General features: G+C 38.3%; 1 protein-coding gene across 6 annotated transcripts in view; it reads left to right on the forward strand.

The window, feature by feature from the left end:
* LOC118618860 (ubiquinol-cytochrome-c reductase complex assembly factor 1) overlaps nt 1-14208 on the forward strand; it is a 118898-nt gene that overhangs the window by 7922 nt on the left and 96768 nt on the right. For 5 of the 6 annotated variants that reach the window (XM_036245400.1, XM_036245398.1, XM_036245401.1 and 2 more), the window contains exon 2: nt 9248-9337. In XM_036245400.1, coding sequence (XP_036101293.1) covers nt 9283-9337 — 55 coding nt within the window. In that variant the 5' untranslated portion in view covers nt 9248-9282. Of the gene's footprint in view, nt 1-9247; nt 9338-14208 lie in introns of those variants that run through there. The other variant, XM_036245403.1, reaches the window with a different exon arrangement.

Here is a 14208-nt window from a genome sequence, read left to right on the forward strand (position 1 = left end):
TTTTAGGTCTTAAATTTAGGTCTTTGGCCTGACTAGAGTGGCTCAGTTGGACATCCTGGTTCGATTCCCAGTCAAGGCACATGCCTGGGTTGTGGGTTTGATCCCCAGTAGTGACTGTTCAAAAGGCAACTGATCAATGTTGTGCTCTCACACTGATGTTTCTATCTCTCCCTTCCTCTTTCTCTAAAAAATCAATAAAATTATTTTTAAAAATTTAGGTCTTTGACCCATTTTGAGTTAATTTTTATATTTGAGTTAAATTTTGTGTATGGTATAAGGTTATACTATTGTTTTTTGTTTTCTTTTTATTTTTTGTTAATCCTCACCCAAGAATATTTTTTCCATTGATATTTTTAGAGAGAGTGGGAAGGGAAGGAGGGAAGGGAGAGAGAGACAGAGACAGGCATTGATTGGTTGTTTTCCGCATGGGGATGGAACCTGCAACCCAGGCATGGGCCCTTGACTGGAACTGAACCCTGGATCTTTGGTCCAAAGACCAATGCTCTAACTGCTGAGCCAAACCAGCCAGGACTATTTTTTGTTATTTTCTTAGTGTTTGCCTTGGGATTATAATTAACATCTTAATTCATAACAACCTAGTTGGGATTATTGTTAATTGATTTCAATAATAGTATATAAAAACTTTGAATATATATATAATGCCATTCCTTCCCTCCTTCTTTGTGCCATTATTGTTACTCAAATCACATCTTTATAGATTGTGTACCCATCAACATAGATTTATAATTCTGGCTTTATTCAGTTGTCCTTTAAATTAAAACTTAAAAAATAATTACAAGCAAAAAATACATTTAGAGCATTATGCTAAGTGAAATAAGCCAGAGAAAGACAAGTGCCATATGACTTCACTTACATGTGGGATCTAATGAACAAAATAAGGTAACAAAATAGAAATAGACTCATAGATAGAAGACAGACTTACAGCAGTCAGAGGGGAGGGAAGTTGTGGGGGGGCTGGGTGAAAAAGGTGAAGAGATTAAGCAAAAACAAACCCAACAGACTCAGACACAAACAACCATATGATGGTTACTAGAGGGAAAGTGGGGTAGGGGGAGATAGGAGAGGGTATAGGGAGATAAATGGTGATGGAAGGAGGCTTGACTTGGGGTGGTGAATACACAGTACAATATACAGATGGTGTATTATAGAGTCGTACAACTGAAACCTATATCATTTTATTAACCACTGTCACCCTAGTAAATCCAATAAGAAAGTAAAAAAATACATTTGTACTATATTTTTTATTTATTTAAATAGTTACCATTACTAGCACACTTTACTTCTTCATGTGGATTTAAGTTACTGTAATGTCAAAGGTCTTATTTTAGCCTGAAGATCTCCCTTTAGTATTTGTTGTAGGGTAGGTCTGTTAGTGACATATTCCCTCTGCTTTTGTTTGTCTTAATATCTCCTTCACTTTTGAATGATAGTTTTGCAAGATGCAGAATTCTTGTTTGACAGCCCCCTCCCCCAAGCATTTTGAATATTTTATCCTATTGCCTTTCGACCCCCCTGGTTTCTGAGGAGAAATTAGCTGTTAATATCAAGGATCTCTTGTAAATGATGAATCGCTTTTCTGCTGTTTTCAAGATTCTATCTTTGTTATTGTTTTTCAGTAGCTTGATTGTATATCTATTTGTGGATCTCTTGAGTTTATCCTACTTGGAGTTAGTGGAGCTTCTTGGATTTATAAATTGATGTTTTAAATAAAAATTGGGGTGTTTTCTGCCTGTATTTCTTTAAATATTTCTTTCTGTCTCTTTATTTCTCTCTTCTCCTTCTGAGACTCTCATTATACATATGTTGGTATGTTTGGTGGTGTCCCATAGGTCTCTGAGGCTCTGTTAAGTTTTCTTTCTTTTTTTTCTTAATCCTCACTTGAAGATATTTTTCTATTGCTTTTTTAGGTAGAGTATGAGGGAGGAAGTTGGGGAGAGAGAGAGAAAAGAGAGGAGAGAGGAACATCAGTGTAAGAGAGACACATTGATTGGTTACCTTCCGCATGACCCTGACGTGCCGGGATCGAATCTGCAACCGAGGTGTTTGCCCTTGACCAGGAATTGAACCCAAGAGTCTTCAGTTCGCAGGCTGACACTAACCACTGAGCAAAACTGGCCAGGGCGTTTTCTTTATTAATTTTTTTTCTGTTCTTCAGGCTAGGTAGTCTCAATTGACCTGTCTTCAAAGTCACTGTTTCGCCCTGGCCGGTTTGGCTCAGCAGTTAGAGCATTGGTCTGCGGACTAGAGAGTCCTGGGTTTGGTTCCCTCTAAGGGCACGTATCTCGGTTGTGGTTCGTCCCCAGCCCCCGTTGGTGTCATGTGGGTGGGAACCAATTGATGTTTCTCTCTCTCTCTCTTCCTCTCTCTCTCCCTCCCACTTTATCTGAAGGTAAAATACAAAAATGTCCTTGGGTGAGGATAAAAAGAAAGTCACTGATTCGTCTGCTCAAAGCTGCTCTTGCACCCCTCTAGTGAAATGTTTATTTTATTTATTGTTCTTTTCAACTCCAGAATTTTTATTTTATTTTATTTATGATTATGATTATGATTATTTTAAATCCTCACCTGAGGACGTGCTTAGAGAGAGGAAGGGGTAGAGAGAGAGAGAGAAAGAAACATTGATGTGAGAGAGAAACATCAGTCAATTGCCTTCTGTATGCTCCCTGACTGGGGATCAAGCCCACAACCCAGGTATGTGCCCTGACCGGGAATTAAACCAGCAGCCTTTTGGTGCACAGGATGATGCTCAACAAATTGAGCCACTCTGGCCAGGCCAGAATTTTTATTTTTAATTTCTCTCTTTATTGATATTTTCTGTCTGGTGAGGTATAATTTCCATACTTTGCTATAGTTCTTTAGATATGACTTCCTTTAGATCTTAAATATTTAAAATAGCTGGTTCAAAATCTTTGTCCTCAAGGACAGTTTCTATTGATTTTTTACCCCCTATGTATGGATTTTATTTCTTTATGTGTTTTATAAATTTTTGTTGAAAATTGGAAACATCAAATAATGTGGCAACTCTGGAAATCAGTTCTTTCCTTTCCCAGAGTTTGTTATTGTTTTTCTGTGTAGTGCCTTTCTGAATTAATTCTATAACGTTTGTATTCTTTTTTTTTTTCCTCATCCTCACCCGAGGACATTTTTCCATTTTTTGTACAGATAGAGTAGGAGGGAGAGAGAGGAAGAGAGAGAGAGAAACATTGATGTGAAAGGGACATGAGTGGCTGCCACCTGTATGACCAACCAGGGCCAGGGGACAAACTGTAACCGAGGTAAGCGCCCTTAGCGGCAACCGAACCCGGGTCTCTCCGGATTGCAGGCTGACGCTCTAACCGCTGAGCCAAACCGGCCAGGGCTCGTTTGTATTCTTTGTTGTGTGCTCTCTTCTCAGTTAGCTTGGTGGTCAGATAATGTGTGGTTGGAGATTTCCTTAAATGCCTGGAACCAGTAAGTCTCCCAGTTTTTGTCAAGGGGCTTTGTGTACATGTTGGGGCCTTTTATATTTTGTTAGTCATTGGACAGCTCTGCATTAACTTCATTTCCTGCTTGTACAGAGCCTCAAGGTCAATCAGAAGTGAGAGATTAGGGAATTCTCATGTCTTTTGTGTTTATGTGCACAGTCCTGTGCATGCACATGGCCTTTGGATTCCCAGGAATATGTCAGAGTTTTTCAAAGTTCCTGTGAACATCTCATTCCCCTGCTTCTCCTTTAAAGCTTTTTGTTTAGTTTATTGTTTTCCCCAGTTATTATCCACTGCCTCAGGTCAGCCACAAAGTTGAACAAATGCCTCTATTTGTTTTCAGTCAATGCTCTTGGGGAAAACGTTTTTCACACTGGGTGAGTTCTAAGACAACCTTGCAAATATAGAGTCTTCCAAGGAACTATTAGACATATCAAATATCAAATAATGCCATTTTTTTGTGAAATAAAGCTTTCAGGAGCATCAGTCCTACTCAGGAGTCATTTTTCTTCAGAGAAGACTTGTTCCTTTTACTGGATATTGCTTTTTAGAAACCAAGTCTGGATGCTACATGTGGTCATTGCTACCAGGCTGTCATTGCTTCTAGGCTCTATCAGGACAGGGGTAGGAAATATATGTGTGTGTATGTGTGCCAACATACACACACATATCTTTTTATCTACTTATCTATCTATCTATCTATCTATCTATCTATTAAAATACATACCAGTTACTCTAATTTTAACCCAATGCACAGGGTTTATTCTACCCCTCTGCCTTTTCATATTTGTCAGCTTCTTTCTCTGATAGGAACCTGATCCTTCATTGTTAATATATTTACTGATTAGCTCAAATCCTTCCTGTATGTAATCAGTTTTTTGAAAGCTCAGATTGGACCTCCCTTCCCCAACAAAGTGGGAGGAGGCAGAGTATTCAGTAATTAATGAAAGAATGGTTGAACGTTCTTTGCTCCTCCTGTCTGTGTAAGTACCCTTTTGTAGAATGCCATATCGTGACTTGCTGGAGAGTTTGCTAAAGTAGTGTTTGTTCTTTGGACAGTGGAATTGAATTATTATCGATGACATTCAGAATACAGACATCACTGGAGACTTACAGAGTAAAAGATTTGGTCGATCTTCATTATTCACAGATTCTGTACTTGTGAATGCACATACGGTAGTCCCCCCTTATCCACGGTTTTGCTTTCTGTGGCTTTAGTTACCCATGGTCAACCGTGATCCAAAAGTATAAATGGAAAATTCCTGAAATAAACAGTTCATACATTTTATTTATTTTACTTTTTAAATATGTTTTTATTGATTTTTTTTAGAGCGAGAGATAGAGACATTGATGTGAGAGAGAACATCAGTTGGCTGCCTCCTGCATGCCCCCTTACTGGGTATCGAACCCACAACCTGGGCATTGCCCCGACTGGGTATGGATCCACCAAGCCACACTGGCCAGGTAATAGTTCATACATTTTAAATTGCACACCATTCTGAGTAGCATGATAAAATCTTACACTGTTCCACTCTGTCCCTCCCAAGAAGGGAATCATTCCTTTGTCCAGTGTATTCATGCTGTATACACTACTCAGCAGTTAGTCACTTAGTAGTTATCTTGCTTATCAGATTGACTTGCAATACAGTGCTTGTGTTCAAGTAACCCGTATTTTACTTGATAATGGCCCCAAGACTGCAAGAGTAATGATGCTGGTAATTCACATACACCAAAGGGAAGCTATAAACTGCTTTCTTTAAGTGAAGGGTTTATAATATGTGTGTGTGTGTGTGTGTGTGTGTGTGTGTGTGTGTATGTATGAAAAAATGTATATAAAGGGTTTGGTACAACCTGCATCCACTGGGGGTCTTGGAATGTATCCCCTGCAAGTTATGGGGACTACTGTCCTTGCTAAATTTTATTTGTAATTCAAAAATCAACACTATGAAGCTTTTGCAGTTATTTGAGGACATGTACAAAGGGGTGAAAATTTGAGCTACAACATGCATGTTTCTTGCTGAGGTCGAACAAGGCCATACTCTGCTTTCTTGTTTCAGCTCTTAGACTGTAACAAATATCCTTTCCATGGTCTATTTAGTGCCATGTTTTGTGCGGTTTTTTTTTTTTTTTTTTTTTTACATTTTTGTGCTATTGTTGGCGATTTCCCTATTTCAAATTGGCTCCCAAGTGTAGTGCTGAAGTGCTGTCTAGTGACGCAAAGTGCAAAAAGGCTAAGATGTTTCTTGTGGAGAATATTTGTGTGTTAAATAAGTTTTGTTCAGGAGTGTGTTATGTGTGAATTCAATGTTAGTGAATCAATAATATATATTAAATAAGGTATGTTTAAACAGAGACACATAAAACAAGGTTATGTATTGATTGGTTGATGAAAATGTGAACAGAGGCTTGCAGGAACCTAACCCTGTATTTCCCCTAGAAGCAATGGTTCAGTGTTTGCTAACTACTTGTGGTCACTTTATAAAATACAACTGTGGGGAACAGGAGAATCGACTACCTGTAAAGCCTTTTCCAGCTCGTGAGTGAGCCAAGAAAAATACTATGTATCTTAAATTAAAACTACATGCAGAAACAGATTGGTTAGTGGACTGATTAAAGTTTAGTTAAAAAAAAAAAAGGGAACTGGACTGTCAGAATGATTTGAAATATAAATGTAAAATCACTTGCATTTTATAATATGCATAGGAAATAACATGAAACTTATCTTTAAAATTTTGTTTTTGAAGTGTTGGTGAGGCAAAAAGACAATAAAACTCCCACTTAGTAATGACATATATATTATCCAAAATTAGAGCAATAATTTTAATTGAGAAAGGCTATAAATGTATTAGTACCTGCAAGAGGGAGAGAAGTACTTCCACAATTTATATTTATTAAATAAAGTATACTGTAAGAGGCCAAAAGGAAAAAGAACCAAGTAGAGTCAAGTAGAACTAAAATCTGGAGTCTAGGGAATCTCCTTGAAGCAAATGAACTCATTGATTCTCTTGATGAAGAAGAAAGTCCCAGAGGAATGACTACATGGGGATTAGCTTGTGTGGAACGGAGTAGTCCTTCTCAAACCAGAGAATCAGAGTGAGGTTTGAAACTGCTGAATGGAGAATTCAAGGTAGGGTATGTAAATATAACAATGAGTCTGGAGGGGTTCAGTTGGTAAAGATCGGGTTTGTAAGTTTGACTAAAGAGAGGTACATGGAGTCATTGGAATAAGTACTTCCCTTTTTAATTTTTTTTTTTTTTTTTTTTGCATTTATCTTGAGATAAAGTGGGAGGGCGAGAAGGAGGAAGAGAGAGAGAGAAACATCAATGTGAAAGAGACACATAGAATGGCTGCCACCCACATGACCCCAACCGGGGCCGGGGACAAACTGCAACCGAGGTATGTGCCCTTAGCAGAACCTAACCCCGATCTCTCTGGTCCGAGGGCCAACGCTCTAACCACTGAGCCAGACCGGCCATGGCGGTTCTTCCCTTTTTGAGAAAGGGAATTCCAGGTTAAAAATAATATTTTAAAGAAATAGTTCTTGCTGCTACTACTGTTTGCTGGGGAAAGAGGCACTTACTTATATAATTCAGGAACAATAGTTAATAACAATAAGGATGCCTTTGTGTGTGTGTTTTACTGTTATCAAAGTGCTTTTACAAATCATCCTTGGAATGCTACTGTGAGGTAGCTTTTATTATTCCCTCTTTACATAAGGGAAAACGGAGGCCCAGAGAATTGAGTAACTAGTTCAGGGTCACAGAGCTATTTCGTGGCAGGCTTGGGATTCAAACACCCTTTCTGCTACACCTCAGCAGTTTCATGTAAGGATTTGGACAAGAATTGTTGTTGTAGGATTGGAGAAGGAAAGAACAGAGCTGATTGCTCCTTTCTTCTAATAAGAACTGATTTAAAGTATTGGCATAAGACCAAGTAGAGCCAAAATTACAGAGAAAAATTTTGTTGACACTGGAAAGAATATGATGAAATTCTTCAGAAAATCTTCCAAAAGTTTTCATTGTTCCTACTTATAATTTTTTCTTACCACCCCACCCCCTTGGGCCTAAATCTGCAGAAGTTTAATCTTATCCCATATTTACATTTTTAGGAAAGGAACATCTGACATTGACTGGTTCTGGTAAATCTGTCAGCATTAGTTAACATAAAACCAGTAACTCTCTCTCAGTTGAAAACCATCTCAACAGATCAAACCTCAGCTAAAATAAAATATTTTTAATCTTTACTTTTCATTTGAAACAATGTTGTAAGTTGCCTATTAAAAACAGTTAATACAGTTTTAGAACTATGAGGCTCTTTAGAAAGCATCTCTTGGTTTAAAATTCTAACTTCACACCTGCCTCTTCTTGCCTACTCATAAGGAAGTGGAGATTCAGATTCAACTTAATATTTATTGATTTGGATATACTGCAAGGTACATTTATTGATTTTTTCTGAAAATCCTGAGAGGCAGGGGTTTTTCTTTATTTTATAGAAGAAAGCAACAGAGGTTCATAGCTTACTAACAGTGGAGCCAAGAATCAAATAAGTGCTTTTTGATTCCAAGTACATGGCTCGTTCTTCAATACTATGCTGTGGTTTAATTGGTTTAAGACTAGGTCATAGAGTGTTAGAGCTAGAAGGAACTTCGGAGATATTTCCTTGACTCTTTCATAAATGATCATGGATCCTGGAGTTGTGCTGCCGGGGTTCAAATCCTAACACTGCCATTTATTAACTATGTAACCTTGAGAAGTTATTTATTTATACCTCGGTTTAATGGGATAATAACAATATACCTAGGTCATTGGGTGGTGATTGTGAAGTTTAAATGAGTCCATATAAGTAAAGTACCTAGAAAAGTGCCTGGCACGTACTAAGTGCTCAAAAGTATTACTAATAACTACTATGAGGAAACTGAGCATCATAGAGGTTAAATTATGTATAAAGATCATATTGAGTTTAAACTAGAATCCAAATCTTTGACTCCTAGCATTTTAGTTTATGCTTGGCATATTGTTTTAAAATAATTTGTGTATCCAGTCCTCAATATGACCCTATAAGGTCTACAGGTTAAATGAAAGGAATCCTTGGTTCCCCCAGTGTTGATTTCTAGAATAGAGATTTCCAGTGCTGTGTACATGGGTGCCATTTATACAGTGGAATGTGTTTCAGGTTTATAAAATAAAGCAGGTTTCTCATTTAGCAAGAGAGAGTGCCTCCTTTCTCCAGCCAAGCCTTTCCCTTTGGCCCAGAGACCTTTCTGAGGTCAGTAATGCCAGAGGGAAATATTGAAATCATAGCTCAGCCATTTAATCTCTCTTTTGTCTTAGAAATCAACTTGCCCAAGTGTGTTTTCCCACCCCCAAAATTTCTTTATCTCATCACTGTTTACTATTAAGGAATTCTATGAATATCAGATAAATCAGTTTGAAAAGGCATTGCAAACTCTAATTTAAATGACACTTTTATTGTAAAATGCCTGAAGTCTGCTTATTTTGTTCCTCTCCTGAGAGGGAGCCTATGTCCCCTGCTTGAGTCTGCTATAACTAAAGTTCCCTTAGTCCTTGGGGCAGGATTAAGCAGGGTACATCTTATCCTTGAAGTGATAAGCATGAGGAGGCTTGATCCTTGTCCTATTTTGGATGTTCTCCTTTCATGTGCACTCCCCTGGCAGGATTTCTAAATTTATATATGCTCTTTACTTTCTACATATGGAGTCTGATAATAGATTCTTGATGGACTGTTCTTTTTCTTTCTTTAGAGGAACCAGATTAGCGTCTCCCAGTGGGTTCCAGTATGCAGCCGGTTGCTACCTTTGTCTCTTACACAGGCTCTGTCTGGCACTTCCCAGGTAAGGTTTGTTGTTCCTTTGGTTGGTATGAAAACGTTAGTGTTTATGTGCAAATGTCATGTATTTATAGATTAGTCAACCAGATTGTGTGATGGAAAAACCTCATGAGACCACTCTGGGTCTCTATGGTGCCAGCTCAGAACTGATTCCTACAGTATGGTGTCTAGGGCGTTGCTTCTAAATACCCCAACAGTGGAACTTAGCCTAGGATACCATGCTACAGTCTGATGATTTTTACTGTTGGGAGTGTTTCCAGATATTCACCTCAGAGTTAATTTTTCTTCAGTTTTCTTTTCATAGACACTTTTATTTGGAGGAAGAAATGTTTCTTTCTTTACTTGTTTTTTCTTTTTATGAACATAAAATCCAAAGAATTATTTGAGGCCTTAATTTACCATTGACTCATATAATGTAGTTTACCATGGATGCCCCTTGAAAGTTTTCTTCTCCTGATTTTTTTGTTGACCTTACAAATAATTTATTAATAAAGGAAATAAAAATCACTTATGACCTCAAACCTGAAAACATCTGCTGGTTCTTTTCCAGTCTGTGTGTGTGCACTAATTTTTTCCCTCAGTACCTTCACAAGTATTCACAGAATTTTATGTTCTGGTACCTTTTCACTTATTAGAGCAGTCATTATTCTTGTTGTTAGATAGAGTTCATAATTACTTTATTTTCCTTTATTGATTTTAGAGAGGAAGGGAAAGGGAGAGAGAGACAGAAACATCAATGAGAGAGAACATTGATTGGCTACCTCCTGCATGCCCCCCACTGGGGATTTGGCCCACGACCTGGGCGTATGCCCTGACTGGGAATCCAACTGGCGACCTCTGTCCCTCACCCACTGAGCCACACCAGCTGGGCTGTTTTTGTTTTTTTGTTAATCCTCACCTGAGGATATTTTTTCCATTTTTTTTAGAGAGTGAGGGGGGTGCGGAGTGAGAGAGAGATATTGATGTGAGGGGGACACATCGATTGGTTGCCTCTCGAATGTACCCCAACTGAGGCTAGGGGTTGAACTTATAACCCAAGTACATATCCTTGACTGGGAATTCAACCTGCGACCCTTAGATCTGCGGGCCCTCGCTCTAACCATACAGCCACACTAGCCGGGGCCCAAAAAGTTGTTTTACCTTATACTGCTACCAGCAACGTATATATAACTGGTTTTTTCATCATTATCTTCTCTGAGTTAGGTATTAAAATTATTTTTTAAAAAGAAGTGGGTAGGAAATGTTACTTTGCTTTGCTTTGTATTTATTTGCTTATCTATTGAGGTTAAACATTTTTTTCTGTTTATCAGTTGTATTCCGGATTGGGAAAATTGTATGCTTATATAATTTCTCCACTTCCCTACTGGGAATTTTTTTTCTTTCCAATTTATATTAATTTCTTCTGTAGCCATTAACTTTTTTATATTTGATGCAATTAAAAATTATTTTTGAGCCCTGGCCGGTTTGGCTCAGCGGTTAGAGCGTCGGCCTGCGGTCCGGAGAGACCCGGGTTTGGTTCCCGCTAAGGGCATGTACTTCGGGTTGCGGTTTGTCCCCGGCCCTGGTTGGTCGTGCGGGTGGCAGCCACTCGATGTGTCCCTTTCACGTCGATGTTTCTCTCTCTCTCTGTTCCTCTCTCTCCCTCCCACTCTACCTGAACAAAAAAATGGAAAAATGTCCTCGGGTGAGGATAAAAAAAAAAAAAAAATTATTTTTGATAAATAATTACAGATGGTCCCCAACTTACAATGATTTGACTTATGATTTTTCAACTTTACAGTGGTGCAAAAGTGATATGCATTCAGTAGAAACCATACTTTACTTTTGACTTTTGATCTTTTCCTGAGATATCAATATGTGGTATGTAATACTCTTGTGAGGACATTGCCAGCAAGCTATGGCTCCCAGTCACCCATGCGATCACAAGGGTAAACGATTGATAGATGCTCTGCAGTGTATGCATTGTGTTAGGTGATTTTGCCCAACTGTCAGCTAATAAGTTTTCTGAGCACATTTAAGGCTAGGCTAAGCTATGTTTGGTAGCCTAGGTGTATTAAATGCATTTTTGATTTCCAGTGGGTTTATTGGATTGTGACCCCATTGTAAGTTGAGGAGCATCTATCTATCTATCTATCTATCTATCTATCTATCTATCTATCTACACACACACACATACATACATATATATATATTTTTATGTAATTTACTTATTTAAATATAATGCATTAAAAGTATTTAAAATGTAGAATCATTTCCTTCAACTAGTATGTAAACCTTGCCCTTCTGAAGAAATGTCTTGTTTGTCTTTGTATTTCCTGGGCTTCTCACTAAGCCAGACACAGAGTAGGTATTAAGTGTATGTTAAATGAATATGCCTGTGCAGAAGAGGCATCTACTGTGGGTAGTCAGGCAGCTATTTTTTTTCAGAGATGGGCCATGTTCTGTTACTTTTTGTGCATTGGAAAATTTTAACAGAATTTGTTATATAGTTCTAAATCATTTGTTATTTGTGTGTGCGTAGATGGTGGAGAGGGGAACTCATACGACTCTCTGATTTGTATCTCATTCTTTGAATCATAAACATTTCTGATATGTACCAGGTACTGTATTAGGTTCTGGGACAGCATTATAGCAAAGTGTCCACATAAATAACTTAGGGTGGTTTATTTCATGCTGACAAGATGTAATTTTAGTCAATGTAAATAAACTGCACATTTTGTCATATTGACTGTACCTCACTAGTATATATTCCCATCTTTGAGAACCCCTGGTCAGAAACCTCTGCCTCAGAATGATATTCTCAGGTACATGTCTGACGGAGGTGAATTTGGATCATAATGAGGAAGAACTTTGTGTTCATTAGAATTGTGGTGTAATGGAATGTGTGGGCCGAATTTTGACATAGTAAATTTACTCTCACTGGATATATTGAGGCAGTGGTTGGAAGAGTGTATGTTAAGGGCATGACATAAAAGAATCCTTTATTGGATGAGTGGTAGTATCAGGTAGTGTCAAATGCTATAACCATATTATTTTCAGAAAGCTAGGGACATTGTACTCTCATCTTTGTATTTCCTAAATAATATTTTGAAGTTGTCATACTATAATGAGTCTACTTTAAAAAATTTTTTTGAAATAATTTAACCTTACAGAAAAGTTGTAAAAATAGTATATACTCTTCATCTAGCTTCCTCGAATATTAACGTCTTATATAACCATAGTGCAATTATTGAAATCAGGAAATTAACATTGATATAATACTATTAACTAATCAATACATCTTTTCCCATATTGCTAGTTTACACCCCTCCCAATGTCCTTTTGTAGTCTCTTAATTTGGGTTTATCTAACACTTTCTTATAATTATATATTTTTGGCAAAAGTGATGTTCCTTTCTCAGTGCATTGTATCAGGATACTTGATGTCAATATGTCATATTACTAGTGATGTTAACTTTGATCACTTGGTTATTAAATTGGTGTCTGTCAGATTCCCCTACTATAAAGTTAACATTTTCTCCTTTTTAGTTAGTAAATATCTTGTGAGAAGATACTTTGAGACAATCCAAATATTCTATTTCTGATCATACTTTTGCTCACTACAGTTGGCCCTTGTTTATCGCGGTTATTAATCAGTTCCAGACTCTACCGCGATAAATGAATTTCCGCAAAGTAGGATTCTTTATTTATAAATTGAATATTTTCACAGTTAGAGCATATAAAACCTGTTTATGACCTTCTAAATACGTTTTTTAAACATTATTAGAGCCCTTTAGACATGAAATAACACCCTTTAGTCACCATTACACTCGTATTACCCAATGTATTAGACAAAATAAGAGAAAATAAGACATATTAGACGTTACAAATATCATATTATAATTATTGTACATTTAATTATACACACACAACAGTTCTTTTTTTTTTTTTTTTTTTTTATCCTCACCTGAGGATATTTTTCCATTTTTTGTACAGATAGAGTGGGAGGGAGAGAGAGGAAGGGAGAGAGAGTGAGAAACATCGACGTGAAGGGACACATCGAGTGGCTGCCACCCGCACGACCAACCAGGGCCGGGGACAAACTGCAACCGAAGTACGTGCCCTTAGCGGGAACCGAACCCGGGTCTCTCCGGACCGCAGGCCGACACTCTAACCGCTGAGCCAAACTGGCCAGGGCCACACAACAGTTCTTAAACACAACCACTAACCTATGAAAATAGTGCAACTTGCTCGATGATGAAGTGATGAAGATGAAGAGATGCACAGCAAAGAAGAGCAAGGTTACTGCTCCTCTGACGGCAGGACCTCAGTAGGAGAGTCTTCAGGTGGTGCAATATCTTCAGCAGGTGCATTGTTGTCTTCTTCTGCTGAGGCAATGGGTGTCTGGGTGCGTGGCTGAAGAACATTGTGATAGGCAGTTGCTGGCGCTGTCTTTTCATATGCGTGAGGAGGCTTTTGTAGGGTCCTATCACTCCATCAGGTGCATTCCAGAACCGCAGTGCACACATCATTTGTGGGTCCCATTCACCAGTCATGTCCTGTACTACCTTAATAGTTCCCACAACTTGTGAGAGATGCTCAAGTGTAAGGCCAACTTCCTCCTCCTGACCCCCAGGAACCTCTGGCTGCTATTCCTCCTCCTCACTCGCAGACTTAGTCATTATCACCAGATCCTCGTCAGTTAAGGGATCTGAGTGTGTCTCCAGCAGCTCATCCACATTATCACAGCTCATATCTGTGAAACCTTCTCCTTTCATCATCCGGGCTACCCTAACTACCTTATTCACTGGCAAGTTGCTTATATCCTTTGGGGTGAATCCTCTGTAGTCGTGGACAATTTCAGGCCACAACATCTTCCAGCTGGCCTTCACGGTCT

This window comes from Molossus molossus, unplaced genomic scaffold, assembly GCF_014108415.1.
Source record: "Molossus molossus isolate mMolMol1 unplaced genomic scaffold, mMolMol1.p scaffold_m16_p_6, whole genome shotgun sequence".
Lineage (NCBI taxonomy): Eukaryota > Metazoa > Chordata > Mammalia > Chiroptera > Molossidae > Molossus > Molossus molossus.